This window comes from Mastacembelus armatus, chromosome 14 (genome assembly GCF_900324485.2).
Source record: "Mastacembelus armatus chromosome 14, fMasArm1.2, whole genome shotgun sequence".
NCBI lineage: Eukaryota > Metazoa > Chordata > Actinopteri > Synbranchiformes > Mastacembelidae > Mastacembelus > Mastacembelus armatus.
In genome coordinates, this window is record NC_046646.1 from 11,822,258 (window position 1) to 11,836,824 (window position 14,567).

The window sequence follows — 14,567 nt, forward strand, 5'->3', positions numbered from 1 at the left end:
TTTTTTTTAAGAGGATAATCAAAGTCATGCTTAGACAGCATCTGTTATTAAAGATATCAGTGCTATTTCAGTATTACAGCAATGAATGATTGTTCAATTGTTATCAGAGAGGATATGTAGAAAGTGAGGATGTGGTATAGTAGGCTAAGTCAACAATGACATACATTTTTATGACTAATATCTAAACTAAAACGAAAATTGTTTTGGCAGACTACATCCCCAACAGCTTCTTTTTCAACTACACTGTGTCTTCACACACATTACATTCAGTGCACACATAAACTTTGTATCACACACACACATATATAACCCCACACTTCATCCCATAAACATGATTGATGTCAAAGGGAGGCATCAATTTTCAGTCATGAAACAAGGCAAAGCACACAATTGTCTCAGTGTGGGTGTGTCTGTCTGTCTGCATGCAGAACAAGCCCAAAGAGCAAAAAATCTAAACTAAAATAAATCAACCTCAACTTAATTGGTAGGTCTGACACAAATGCATGGCTGTCATCCACAGAGCAGCTCTGGCAGCTGTCCAGATAAAGAAGAGGATCAGAAAGAGTTTGGATTTACGGAGATTGCATCTGGCAAGAGAGTTGCGTGCGTGCAAGGCTGCTGTGTTGCTGGCCTGTTATTGCAGTATCATGCCCCATTGGCTGATGAGTTGCTATGCTCATCCTCCTCTCAGCCACATTCAAACCTGTCACTATATGAGTCAGTGTAGCCATAAGTGGGAAAGATGCCTCTTACCATTACATCATACACATCAGTCATGGAGCCACATCTGAAGCAGAGAGGCGTACTGGTGATGTGATGGACTTGTGAAGGTTGGATAGTGACAGATGGAGACTGGAATAGAGTTGAAAAAGTGAACAAACTGAGAGGCTAAAGAGCTGAAACCTCATTTTCTCAGTGGCCTTGAGAGTGAAGCATGCTCAGTGCTGATGTCATCTCTCACTCTCTGAGATACTACTGCAGTGCTTCCCAGCAGGCTTGGCACAGGCTTACTCATGGACATCTCTCTTATGGAGCGATACAGTGGCCAGGCTGCAGCTGCTCAGTGGATGTCTCTCTCTGTCTTCCTATTCTTGACTCTCTGTTTCTCAGTTTTGCTCTGACTGTCTTCATTGTTCTCCTATCTTACCTTTCTTTTATTTCTGTCTTCCTTACTCCTCATCCCATTGTTTCTTACACGTTATCTATTTTCTCGCTTTCATCCTTGCTTGTTTCTCTTCATCTCTCATCCTCACTCCGCCCTGCCACATCTCTCTCACATACTCTAGTTGCTACCCTTAAGACTGTGGTTACCATGGTGACAACTACAGTATCTGCTGCGGAAACGTCAAAGCGCTGAATCCACCCAGGATCACTTCCTTGTTTAATACTTAAATTCTTTCTTGCTGTTTTTTCTTTGGATTCTTGCTGCGTTCTGTATACCGTCATGCTTCATTTGAATTCATCCATCCATCTGCCATGTTGTAAATGAGGCAGTGAAGGTGATTTCCGGCCTCTTTCTGTGATCCTGATCTCAGCTGTTGCTGAGCAGAGTCATTAGCAACACACAAATTTGGAATCTGGGATGACCTTGGCACAGCTGACCTTGAGAAAATAGCCCCTTCCCCAGGCCTTCAGATGTCAGTGAAATTGATTTGTGCCACATTTTTGCCTTAAGGGCACTCTTCACTAGCCTGCCTTTGACATACGTTTTCAGTATCTCATCACATGTTTCTCATTTTTTGCCTGCCACTCATACAGCGAGCATCTTCAGAAACTTACATACATAGTAACACACATGGAGTGCAGTAAGACCGGCATCATAAACCAGATTATATTTATGCTCATAAATATGTTTTACACCTTCTCCTTGATCTGTACTACAACAGGCACTACATCAGGAAGAACAGGTTTTATTCCAGAAGAAGAAAGTGTGTTGTCAGCTGAGGAAGTAGATGTCTTGTTTAAAGGTGGATAGCAGTAGATGAGGCTGTTTTCTGTCATCTGCTGTAATGAAGAGGTCATTATTGTCATTACCATAGCCCTCTTTTCTCACTTTTCACCTTCTGTCCTCCTTTCCTCTCTTTCTGTCCTTGCTTTTTTCTATCTTTGCGATTTATTCTCAAAGTTTCTTAGATGTTGTGTCCCTGTTCTTCCCCCTGCCCTTGCCTACCTTGTGAGAATCAAGATTATAGGTGCATGTTAAATGCTGCCACTATATCCAACTTTACCTATGCACTTTGTCAAAAAAGCAGACATATGTTAACAGCATAATGCCAGTTTACATCCATTATGTCTAAAAAGATAAACTCTTGTGCCTGTGAAAGAGCTGGAGTACTGTTGAGTGGTATCAATGTGATGATGTGCAGGTATGCTGTTGTTAGGTGGGAGCAGTTCAGCTTCATCATACAGGAAAGCTGCCTCTGAGAAGGGAGGGAGGCAGGCAGAGATGGGGCCTGTAAAACATTTATGAGCAAGGGCTACAAAGGATCCATGTCAGAACTGTTAGGGGGGGCCTCCTTTTTTTTTTTTTTTTTTTTGGATATGCTCTTGAAGTCACACTCCCCTCACACTGGCCCACTGTGCCGCTCCACCTCCAGACCCTGTTCCAAGGACAGCCCACGGTTGTTGAAAAACAGCAGATGCTTTCGAGGAGACCAGAAAAAAGAGGAACAGATTTAGATGCACATGTCCGTAACCACATTCGTGTCTGGGTGTGAAAAATGAAGTTCATTTCAGACTTTTGTTGTAACCTATAAGACCATATACAACAGTTCAACCTTGTTCAGAGCTCATCAAATAATTTCATGGACAAAAATAACCTAATTTTCTTATAGAGTACAGTTTCTACTATAACTCCCTTTCCTTCTGCCTTTCATGTATGTGCATACAGTTTTTGTATGTCCTTGTTTTATGAAACTCCACCAAATGGGTTACAGTTGCAACAAATATGCTGTAAATTGCAGGCAGGAGTTCTGAAAGTTTGCAAAAACTTTGAGACATATCGATATTAACACCATCTCTCACTGCTCGTGCAGTTATGTACACCCTCATAACTAATGTTATGAGGGTGTACATAACTGCACGAGCTTTAAAGGATCTTGTGACTTTGCTGGACAACAATCAAGAGATGTCAAAGGAACACGTTTTTAAGAAACTAAATCTCGTACGATCGTCTACATCCTGCCATCCTAACAGTCAAATTTCTTGTGTCCTGACGTCACAAATACTACTACTACATTTCTGACTCACACATAAATGGCATGGCCACCCACAGACACACAGGCTTGGGAACAAGTCTCATCTTGTTGAATAGAAGAGGAGGAAGTGAGTGTTGAGACTGCTGAGAGATAAGGCAGGAGGGTGGCAAGAGTTGCTCTCTGACACGTTGTGGCTCCTGCCAATCTTCAGTTACCTCTGCTGACAGGTTAGATCATCAAGAACAACCACTGGGAGGAGAGTAGGGGGAGGAAAGGAGAGGAAATATCTATTCATTTTTTTAAGAGGGAAAAGCACTACATTGAACTTGACTGAGATGTCAAACATTGCCCTTAGTTTGAACTCTAGTTTTCGTGGTCATACATGAGTCTTATTTGGTCTACTGACCTGTTAAGACATGACCCTCCTGATGCCCCTTCCATTCCCTGCTGCTGACGTCTGCTCCCAAACATCAAGAATCCTCTGAGGGTTGGACTGAGACAAACCCCGAGAGGGCCTTGTAGATGACTCATCTACAGATTTTTTGTTTTTTTTTTTGTTTTTTTCTTAACTCACGGGTTTCAGACGAGACGCTCTGCTTTTGTTTCTGTATGTTGTGTTTTCTCGCCACTTAGGACAGTTGAAATTCACTCAGCATGAAATGAGAAAACCTTCCTCTGATATAGCAGCTGAATATAAGTTTGGTCAATGTCAAATGATGATAAACTGATTATCCACATATTTGTGGTTCAAGCTATGTTTGTGTTAGATATTGTTTCACACAAAACTGAGTGAAATATCCTCTGTATTAAACTCAGGCACCGGGCCAAGCATCACTTGGATTTTTTTTTTTTTTTTTTTTTTTTAATATGTCATTTCTAGAGTCTTGCGTGTACTCCTGCTGGCCTTGAACTAGTCCATGTCTTACCATTATTTCATTTCTTGTTCTATATGTCTTTATAATTGTGTGAAGACAAACAAACTAAAGGAAAGGTGAAATGACCACATTAGCGTGTTACAAATTAGAAAATGGAATTAAATTATATATATGTAGAAATATCATAAAGCTAATATGAAAGCATATTTTAATGCTTATAAAATCGTATTGCTGTTTGGACAGTGATGACATATGGCTAACAACTGACAGCGAAAAAGAGAGATACAGCCACAGACAGGCTAGAGCTTGCCTGTAGTACTGAAAGGGGGGCTGACAGACAAAAGGGGAGCAGGTAGGGAAGCCAAAGATGAGTGTGTGAAATTTGCAAGGAGCAGTCTGCCATAGATTGTGATCTGACGTTCAGCACCTCTCATACACATGGGCCTATGTACAGAATCTGCGCTCAGCAAATCTGAACCAGATGTGAGTTGTTTTGGGATCCTAGTATCAACCAGACAAGGGCAGACCTCCGTCTGAGTTATCTGGGTGGGGTCAGCAGTGCAGAGTGGACAACTTAACTTGTCTTGATCCACTTTTGTATGGGTCATTATTGTAAAAGTATGGGATTCTCACAGGGTAGGGCAATCAAGGTTGACTACAAAAAGGTGGAATTATAGGTGTAGTTTCTATTGTGATCAGAAGAATTGATGAATTATATTTATTACACTGCAAGTGATCACAGACAATGATCATGTAATTTAGCTGCTAAAATCTTTGGAGCTAAATAAAGTGATTTTCTTTTTGTTGTCATTAAGTGCAATCATATTCTGTGATCACTGAATATGAAAAGGATCATGGAGCTTGAATTGGCCAGTCTCAGATTTTTGTGTGAGGTCCTTGGGACCTGTCTCTCTCTCTGTCCTCAGCTGTGGCTGCTGGACCTGGAAGAGACCCACTGCCTTATCTGATAGATCCAGTAAGGGGAACAGATGATTGTCTTAAAGAAATGGGAAATTACCTCCTCACACCCTCCTTCTTTCTTCCCTCCCTCCCTCTGTATTCCCTTACTTTTCCCCCTTAGTTTTTTAGACTAGTGCTATATTTCGCTCCCTATTTTTTTTCTCCCTGCTCCCTCCCTCTCTCCCTCTCCCTCCCTTCCCTTCCTCTCCCTCTCTTTCCCTCTGCCCTGCTGTGAGTAGGTGGTTCCTTGCTGTACTTGATTGGTGTGAGTCTATATAGGAGGAGAGACGTTTTAAAAGGTTCAGAGTCTGGTAGTGCCCACTTGCCACACGCTCCCAACAGGACTACCTGTTTTTTTTCTGTCTTTTCCTGAGAGGATTTACTTTCTTCTGACAGCATGACGGAGAACAAGAGGAAAGATAAGAAAGGGAGAAAGAAGGGGGGTAAGAAAGGGCAAAAGGAGAAAGAGTCCGATCCCACTAAAGGTAAAAGTAAATTAAATATGATTTCTGTATAACACATTAAATGTACACGTGTGTGTGTGTTTGTGACCGAGAGAGAGTGAGTTTGGGAGGAAAAAAGTTAAGGTTAACTTGCAGTCAGTGTATTACGGAAGTGTGGGACATAGTAAGTACCCTCTTTGGCTTGTCAAAGCTTGCCGCCAGGTTGTCACATGGATTGGTCTCCTAATGTGGACAGCATGTAGAGACACATCTGGTTTTGGCAGAAACCTTGGAATTTTAGGGAAGTCAAATAATATGGCTGCTGTACAAAATCAACTAAACTTTTTAAAACAAGCTCTGGACCTCACACTGTGAAAATACAGTGGCACTGTATTATGAACTCGTTGAAAATGAATGGCTGCCCATAAATGGGCTTTAGACATTTTTGTTCATTGATCACAAGGTCATGTCTTTACAAATGCTCTGCCAGATATCACACGGTTGGAAAAATGTATCTGTTTTTGGAATGTAATGTATTTTTTAACATTTTTAGCATTAAACAGATTGTATGTATTTTATTAATCATTTCTAACAAGGTTGATAAATCCAGCGTTTCTCCAGCTCTTATTTCTACATCTGTGGTGAGTCATCCAACATAACATATAAGTCTAGAGTTTTGCTAGAAGTCACATTGACATTGGAATAGTATGTAAGCCTCTTGTCTTTCAGACTCACTAATGTAGCAATGTGCTTGTTCACTGCTGGGTCTTACAAGCTGCAGCATGTCAGCGCAGTTTGACCTGAGGTCATGGGGAAGCTCAGCCCCCATTTCAGTGACACTTTGAGGAGAATACCATGATTATCACTGTAGTCAGTATACAGTATGTCATTCTTCGTCTGATCAGATACACTATCTTAGCATCTTATTTATCTTGGTAGCCATTTTGTACATACTGATGTCAATGTTCAGCTTTCAATAGACCCTCAATTCTTATTTTAGTTGATTTTTTTTTTTTCAACCTGATGGTACTTGAATAGGGGCCTTTTCCATTTAAATGTGCTATATTAGTATTAGTTGTTGCTGCTGTTGTTGCCATTGGCATCTGTAGTTCGTTTTCTTGTTTTGTTGCTCATGCGAAGTTGAATATTTAAGTAATTAGTGTTCATCATTGCAAACCTGATTATAATCTATAAACACACAAGATATACAGCTTTCCAAACTCTAAACTGGACACTAAGTACTTGCAGAATATTTTGGCATCTTTGTTAATTAACACAAGCAAAAGACAACAACAACAAGCACAGCTGCCACACACATGAAGAGGATGTGTCTTTGCTGCTGTTGTTCAGTGGTACATCAGCTGGCACGTCATATCAATTGATCATGTCTGGAGGATGCTGATGTGATTTTAATTTATTGTTTTTATTGTTTTTTTCCTGTAAAAAATGAGGTCTGTTATTGATTTATTAAAAAAGCAAAGTAAGTGTGTGTGCGTGCAACCATGTGTCTGCATTTTTTTTTTTGTTTTGTTTTGTTTTGTTTTTTTTTTTTATAAAGGAGTTTTCAAAGTAGGTCAAAATGAAGACAGACACTGGTGATGCTCATTATCTCTCCACTAATGCTAGGCTACTTCGTGCAATACAGCAGATGTGTTCTGGGCCTAATGCTTCAAAATGGGCCATACAAGAAAGAGATGAGTTTTCTACTCACTAGTATTTCTACTTCTACTTAACATCTGATCTGCCTGTTTTAATAAAGGTTGCCAACTTGTAATTATCCATAAGTGACAGGACTTAGTTGAAGATGTGGTCCATCTTAAAAGTTGTAGCTATATTCAACCAGAATTGCAGCTCTGTATAATGCAGGGATACAGTCACAGTACAGGACTTATCCTCAATCAATTCTTTTTGTCAGATGGTTGAGTTGATGGTTTACATTCAAGGCAGCACTGTTGGCCAGGTTAGCAATGTTGCCCTTGATAGCAATAAGCAGTATAGATAATGGATGGATGGTTCACATTTGTGTTCATAGGTGACTCTGGTGTGAATGCTGTTGTGGACCAAAAATGCCATGTGTGCACATATTTAATTGAAATGTGAGCCACATGGTACAAGAATGTCATATATGTGACAGTGGAATTGTGCAGTTTCATAAAAAACCGCTTGGTTTCAATATGCTCCTTCCAGCTTGGCTTAACCAGAAGCTTCCTTCATATATGTTAACAATTTCATACTCATCGTTGTGCCCTGTGAGGTACCAACACTGAAATATGACAGCAGGCAAAAAATCCAATCTGACCATTCTGACCCTGATCTATTGTCATGTGTGCAAGAGGCCCCGGTCGGATATTGAAAAAAAATCAGATCCATTTGTTCACACCACACTTAAGTGAAAAAACCATATCTGAGTCACTTTGAGAGAGATTGGTCCACTTCACCATGTGTTAGCCTAAATACTAAATAAAAATTTGTATTGCAAAGATAGATCAGTGCCTGTTTTGCTGTATGTTAGCCTCTGACATTGCATAGATTTCAGTTGCAGTTTTTTAATTTGCTGAATCTGTCAATTATTTCTGTGATCGACTAGTTTGATTCTTATACCTGATGATGATTATACATTTTAAATTTTGTATAGCAAAAAAGAGGCACTGTTTAAAGTGTGAACCATATGTATTTTCCTATGCTTTGTAATTAACCATGTGGTTTAACTGTGGTAAAAAAAAAAAAAAAAAAAAAAAGCATGCACCAACACAACTACTAAGTATTTTGCGGCATTAGTTGTGGTTGCTGATATGGCTCTTTTAGAACTGTATATGCTAGACTTGCAATATTTCAAGATGTCATTGCAGCTCAGCACTTTGAGTTGATGCATGCAAATACAGAATTGTAGATAAAACATTTTTTAAAAACTACCATGTGTGTACGTGAATGTGTACGTGTGTCGTGTTGAGGCGTGTCAAAATATAATAAGGCCCTGATCTCTGTTGAGATTGGCATATTGTCAATCAGCCATCACTGACATCACAGAAACAAGCTGGTATTGTTGTAGCTTTGCACATTTAACGCTACCTTGCAGCAGGTGTTTCTCAGCTGTAATGTCCCTTTCACTGACTATATGTGCTGGACCAGAAAGCGTTTCAGTGCTGATTTAGGGTGTACTGCTGCTGTGATGTTACATGACCATTTCCTTTTGTCTGTTTTTAAAAGCTTTGTATATTGTTCTTGAGAGTTGTTGCTTTAAAAATGTTGCAAGCCTTTTCTAATGAAAGAGGCTCAGGATTAGAAAGGGAGAAATTCTGGAGGCACTAACAAAGACTTTTGTGCCGAAATATCGGTCCTTATTTGAAAGAAAAGCCACCCAAGAGAGGGGGGGAAAAAAAAACTGTGAAACTTCATCTTTCTTATATATACAATGAGGAGAGTGCAGAAACTACAGGTGTTTCATTAAAACCTGTCATCAATACAATGCAACATATATGCATGGCTCTAATTTTTTCTAGTAGAAATCCCTGTACCTCCGCCTGACCTACATAAATAAGCTTTTGCTGATGATGTTATAATTCATGAATTTCTACCAGCCATTTTATTTTCATTCAAGACAAAACACAACCCAAGTTCCTTTTCTTGTGACTGGGTTTGCGTGTGTAGTGAAGGTTGTAATAATTAGTTACGGAAATGGTCCCTTCAATTCGTGGCAGGTTCTTTTTATCATGACATAACTCAAGCCACACCTTTAGAAATGAAATAGAGCCACTTATATTATTCAGCAACAAAATGTTTATAGAAACTAGTAGTCATGGGATGTGGTGTTGGAGCCTCAGACAACCTCAATTTCCAATTCATGTGTGATCTTGCTTCACATAATTGCTCTTACAAAACTGCTCTTTTGTGTTCTGGTGCAAACAACTGGAAACAGAACAACTAAGCAGATAGTCAGCCACTTTACTCTTTATTTACCCGACATAAATGGTATAGTGCATAGAAACACCTGATATTTTGTGCAGAGTTCACTGTCAGTGAATCTCAAAGCGTGACTAATCAAAATTGGTCAGTAAGCAAGCAGAAGTCTTTTTGAAGGGTGGTTCTCATTGTCGTGAGACAAATTATGGCAAACCTTTTGAAGCAATCTTCAGATGAAACTTTTGAAATGGTTGGTTTACCAAAGAGCTTCCATGTACTACTGTTAGTCATGTCTACTGAAAATTATGTTTACCTATTACTAAATTGTTTTCTCAATTACATTGTGGTGACGAAGTGATGTGATGAAGTGCACCATAGTTGGTAGGGGACAGTTGGGGTGGATAGTGGATGTACAAAGTTCACATGGTAGCACCAGAGACCAGGGTTCACATCCTGACTCCAGTCTGTTGTTAGTTTTAGGCAACAAAAGCATATTGGTTAAGTGTTGTGAGTGCTTAAACATATTCCTAAAAGGTTTAATAAAGCCATTGAGGGGTCAGGGTCTATGATTTTGATATCAAACAAATATGTTGTCTGTGAAATTTTACTAATATGTTCAGCATCAACATTTTTACAATGGACATATACTTGCTATGTTAATATAAAATGCAATTAGGTCACCATTAGATTTCATTCAAAATGTATTTGCTGTGGCAAATTAGTTGCACTGTATATAAACATTTACAGGAGAAAGGGTTGTTAGTGTATTTTATTTCTTTTTGGTCGGTGTGCTGATACGCTATTAAACATCTTACTTAGTTATTTTACTGTACCATCAGCAAATAAAGGGACACATCTTGTTTCTCTTCTGTTGCCATTTTTGCTAGTACATTAATCAAAACAGTACTGTACAAATTCCCATCCCTAATATAAATTCCTGGCAATATCAGTAGCCCATGAAAGGACAAGGTCAGATATAGATTGAGCCCAAATCACTGTTTATCTGAGAGAGTACAAGACATCCAACAGAAACATAAAAACATGGACATCCCAGGATTTAATCTGATTTGCTGAGGTTTGATGTACCAGCAGCCATATTTATTTATTCTTTGATTTTTTTTTATTTTTTTTACCCTTTTTACCCTGTATTTAATGTTGCTCCCTTTGCCATTTCTGACATGGACAGGCAGTGAACATCCAGTGTGTATGAGTCTGTGTGTTGGGGATGTCTGATCCCAGTGTTGCATGGCATTGGTGAGACCTGGAAGGACCCCACCCACCATGGTAAAATGCAAACCAAAACTAAGAGTCAAGATTAGCCGAAGGTGGTTATTCTCAGCGTAATCAGCAATTTTTAGAAGCCTTTCAAATTACAGTGATTTCTTGGGTCATTACAGTACAAAAACATTACTTAATGGAACGAACTTCTAAGTTGTTAATCTACATGTTTTATGAGTCAGTTAGTAAGAATTATTGTTTGTCCGTTGAGGATGCCACCAAGAGGCAAATATCATGGAAGTTACACTCATGCAATATTTTGCATACAGTTTTTTGTAGATTAGCTGGGGTCATACAGCACAATACTAACTACAGTCCACAAAATTACTATGGCAATTTCCTGAACAGAAACGTCATTTACTTACGACCAGGAAGAAACAGGCCATAAATTTAACATGTGTTGCTTTTTCAGCTTTACTGCAGGTGAATTAATTTGATAATTGAATAAATAATTACTATCCAGTTACCTACAATTATAGTACCTTAATGCAGTTCTTTCAATGATAATGTTTTTAGTACTGCAAGACATGTTTGTTATCGAGCTGACTGTGAGCAAAGATGTTCATACTTTAAATAACTTGTTATCCAGTTGTTATGCCATCAATCTGTTTTGCATACACTGCACTGAGTGGCATTTATACACAAATTAACCTATCAGTAATCAAGCTTGAAATTTTGTTGATGTGATACCGGAGGGCCAATGTGTTGTTATACTATCACAAAATCAAGTCTCTGTTAAGCATGACCTGTAGCAGTATATTTTATGCTGTTATTTGGTACTATATATCTTTACAACCATAGAGGTTTGTGTAGAAGCACCATATTTTCAGAACCATTGCAAAAACTATTTGCAGTTAGAAATGCAAGATTGCTTAACTCATCAAATGAAAATACATAGTTTTTGCAGTCCCACTGTGAAGGAAAACCTATTATCTGGCAATGTCAGAGGGTAAATGTGGCCAGTTGGTAAAACTTTGTGTCCAATATGTCCCAGGGCATCAAACTGTAGGAGGCTGTTCCTGCTGCTTAACACAAACGATGAATGATTTGGCCTTTCAGCTGAATTCACTGTCTTGGGGGTTTGACAATCAGTACTTTCTTTTTTTACTTCACATCTGGAGAAAACAAAGAGTCCATTCATTGTGTTTACATTTTTACTTAACTTTTATGCCTGCTCCAAAAATTTGATGTGTGCAGAAACTGTGAATGCCAGATTGCCATAACACTAAATGTGTGAGAGGTGGTTTATGAGAATTTTTGGAATTTACACTGAGAAAAAAGTGTATTTACTAAAACTATGCAGGTGATTTCTGTTAAATACTAACCATTACAGTACATTTGTGTCAACAAAAAATTGTTTTACATGACAAAATGATTTGGTTGATTTGATTGTTGGTGAAAAGTTTAACATTGTCCAAGTGATTAAAGTTTGACAAAGTGAGAAATTAATTTGAAAAGGTGCACTATTAGTAATATGTCTTTAGAGTTTAATGAAAGGCGAGTTTAGAATAGAGTGTCTGAGTCATATATAAACAATGTGCCAGATAATTATTTTGGTGAAAGTGTATTGGTTGTGGTGGGAGGTTGTTGAAATGATGTCTTTGAACAGATGTTTTGTTCCAGTGACTAGTGTGTAGTGTCGGAAGACCATTCCCACATGCAAAACCCATTTCTCTAGCTGTCTCACCATGTAATTTGTCTTTTTGATAGCATGCAGCGAAGTGACATAACACCAGAGTAATCAGGGAAACTTTGTTAGAAGGGAAAACACAAAGGCATGCCTCAGATTCCTTTTCTAAGCTCCTGGAAGTGAAACAGAAATGTTAGCTCAATAATATGAGCAACACACTGTTAATTAATCAAGTGACTTTGCTTTTGAACTACTTTCTAGGCTGAGGTTTCCAACTCTCTTCCAACTCCAAGGCATGAGCTGTTGACACACCGAAAAGGCTTCTATTCTCAAATTTGGTTTTTATAGTCCATGTCTGCAGCTGCCCCTCCGTTTCAAAAAGAGAGAATCAGGGTGTTGTTAAGGCAAGGGTTTATCATTACTCCCTGACACTTTTTCCACTGCTGTAATGGAAAATGAGATGAGCCTTTGTCCTAAAGAAATAATTTTATTTCCAATCATAATGACTCTTTTTTTCCATGTTGAAAAACATAAATCACAAACAGCAAAATTACCATGATATATGTCAGGCACAGTTTACTGGATTGAACTGTACTTAAGCCATGTCAATCAAATTCATTCCTGTGTTTCTGTAAGTTTTCAAGGCAAGGACAAAGCTAATTTTCTTGGCAAGGGTGGACCTCAGTCCTGCGGGAGTACTAAACATTTTTCTTTATGGTGCAACTTCATTCCTGCTGTTCTCTTGACTATGACTGACAAGGCTTTCCTCAGGCTGTGTGCTGTGCTGAGCTGAATGTGTATGGAAATTATTTACAGTAGTTCAATTATACAGTCTTGGGACTGGGGACTCGTGCAGGGTTTTGTAAGTTCTGTTCTGTTCTGTTCTGCAAGTTTTGAATGTTTTTAGATTTAGCAGCATATAATCTGTTTTTCCAGTCACAGTCAAAGTGTGTTTTTTTTTTTTTCTGCCAAATTACATTTGTAATTTAAGAACATTTCATGAAAATTTGTAATAAAATCTATTTGGACAATATGGCACTCATATGATACAGTATTCATCAAAGTGCCATTACACAATGCTCTCGTTATAGTACATAGTACAACTGATACCTTGTTGGTATTTTTCCATTTGCTAATATAATGTGAAAATTAGGGGAATCAGTAGACCTTAGGTCATTATGCATCAACTCCCATATTGTACAGTATATTTGTTAAGTAACAGAAAATGTTTAATGAAGAACATCTGGAGCATCAGGAGTTTCATGTTCATTTTCAGTATATGCTGGAGGCTATCGATAAGCCCACGCCACTGGGAGAGTAGATTTGGAGTAACAATGTACAGTATGTTTTCTTCTTATACAATCTAACTTTCAGCAAAACCACAGTTATGCCTTTCTGCATAATTTTTTTTCTGACAGTAAAATCTTGAAGCAACTCATCAAACACTTGCAACACAAAGATCCATTTTGAGAACATTCTCCTATCATTACTTTCACAGATAAAAGTCCACTGTCTTACCAGCTACAGAGTAATTTTAGAAACAAAATGCTTCTATTGAACTAAAAATAGTTGTTTTCCATTTATCTGTGTTGTTTGTGAGCTATTTTAAATTTGACATTTTGCTATCTGTGATTCCAGTACAAATCAACACAAAGTGTACATCAGACAGACAACTCTCTTTGTATATCTGGCATTCAGTATCGTGGAATAATCATTGCAGAATCTGCGCTGTTCAACTCACAGACTTAAGAAATCTTTTTCTGAAGTGGGCAAACATGTCAGTAAACTTCAAAGCTCTTGTGATCTGTGAAGATTACATGCATTTATAGCACATATATGTCCAAAGTAGTCTAGACAACTTCTAGATCTTCTGGGAATCAGAAGGATGAATGATAGTGGACTTCATCTATGCTGTGTAATTGTCATCAGCACCAGTTGAGAAGTTGTTCATTATCTTGAACCACAGAGACCCATGACTGGAACTGAGAGCATCTGTATTAGTATTATAGGTATTAGAGCCAAGTGACCAGAGGTGGCAGAATAGAGCTTCACTGTCACTGTTGGCATTGCCCTCATCAGATAAAGAACATAGTCACAAGGTACATGGTTTCTATAGACAGAGCACTTTAATATTTACACCTGTCAGATTGACAGACTTTAAAAATGCATGCCGCCTGTATGTGAATACTTGTGTATGTGACTAATACAATGAGACAAAATAATAGAAACTTTAATTATTTAAAGTTGAAGGTGCACATCGTGTGTTATTGGCAAGTGTCAAAAT

The 14,567-nt window shown here is 38.4% G+C and overlaps 1 protein-coding gene across 5 annotated transcripts in view; it reads left to right on the top strand.

Moving 5' to 3' along the window:
- The window catches only part of nrg2a (neuregulin 2a), a 66,461-nt gene that overhangs the window by 15,858 nt on the left and 36,036 nt on the right, over window positions 1–14,567 (top strand). For 3 of the 5 annotated variants that reach the window (XM_026328124.2, XM_026328125.2, XM_026328127.2), the window contains exon 1: window positions 5,213–5,517. The exons of 1 other annotated variant lie outside the window; for it this stretch is intronic. In XM_026328124.2, the coding sequence (XP_026183909.1) occupies window positions 5,430–5,517 (88 nt within the window). In that variant the 5' untranslated portion in view covers window positions 5,213–5,429. Of the gene's footprint in view, window positions 1–5,212; window positions 5,518–14,567 lie in introns of those variants that run through there. One more of the 5 variants, XM_026328126.2, reaches the window with a different exon arrangement.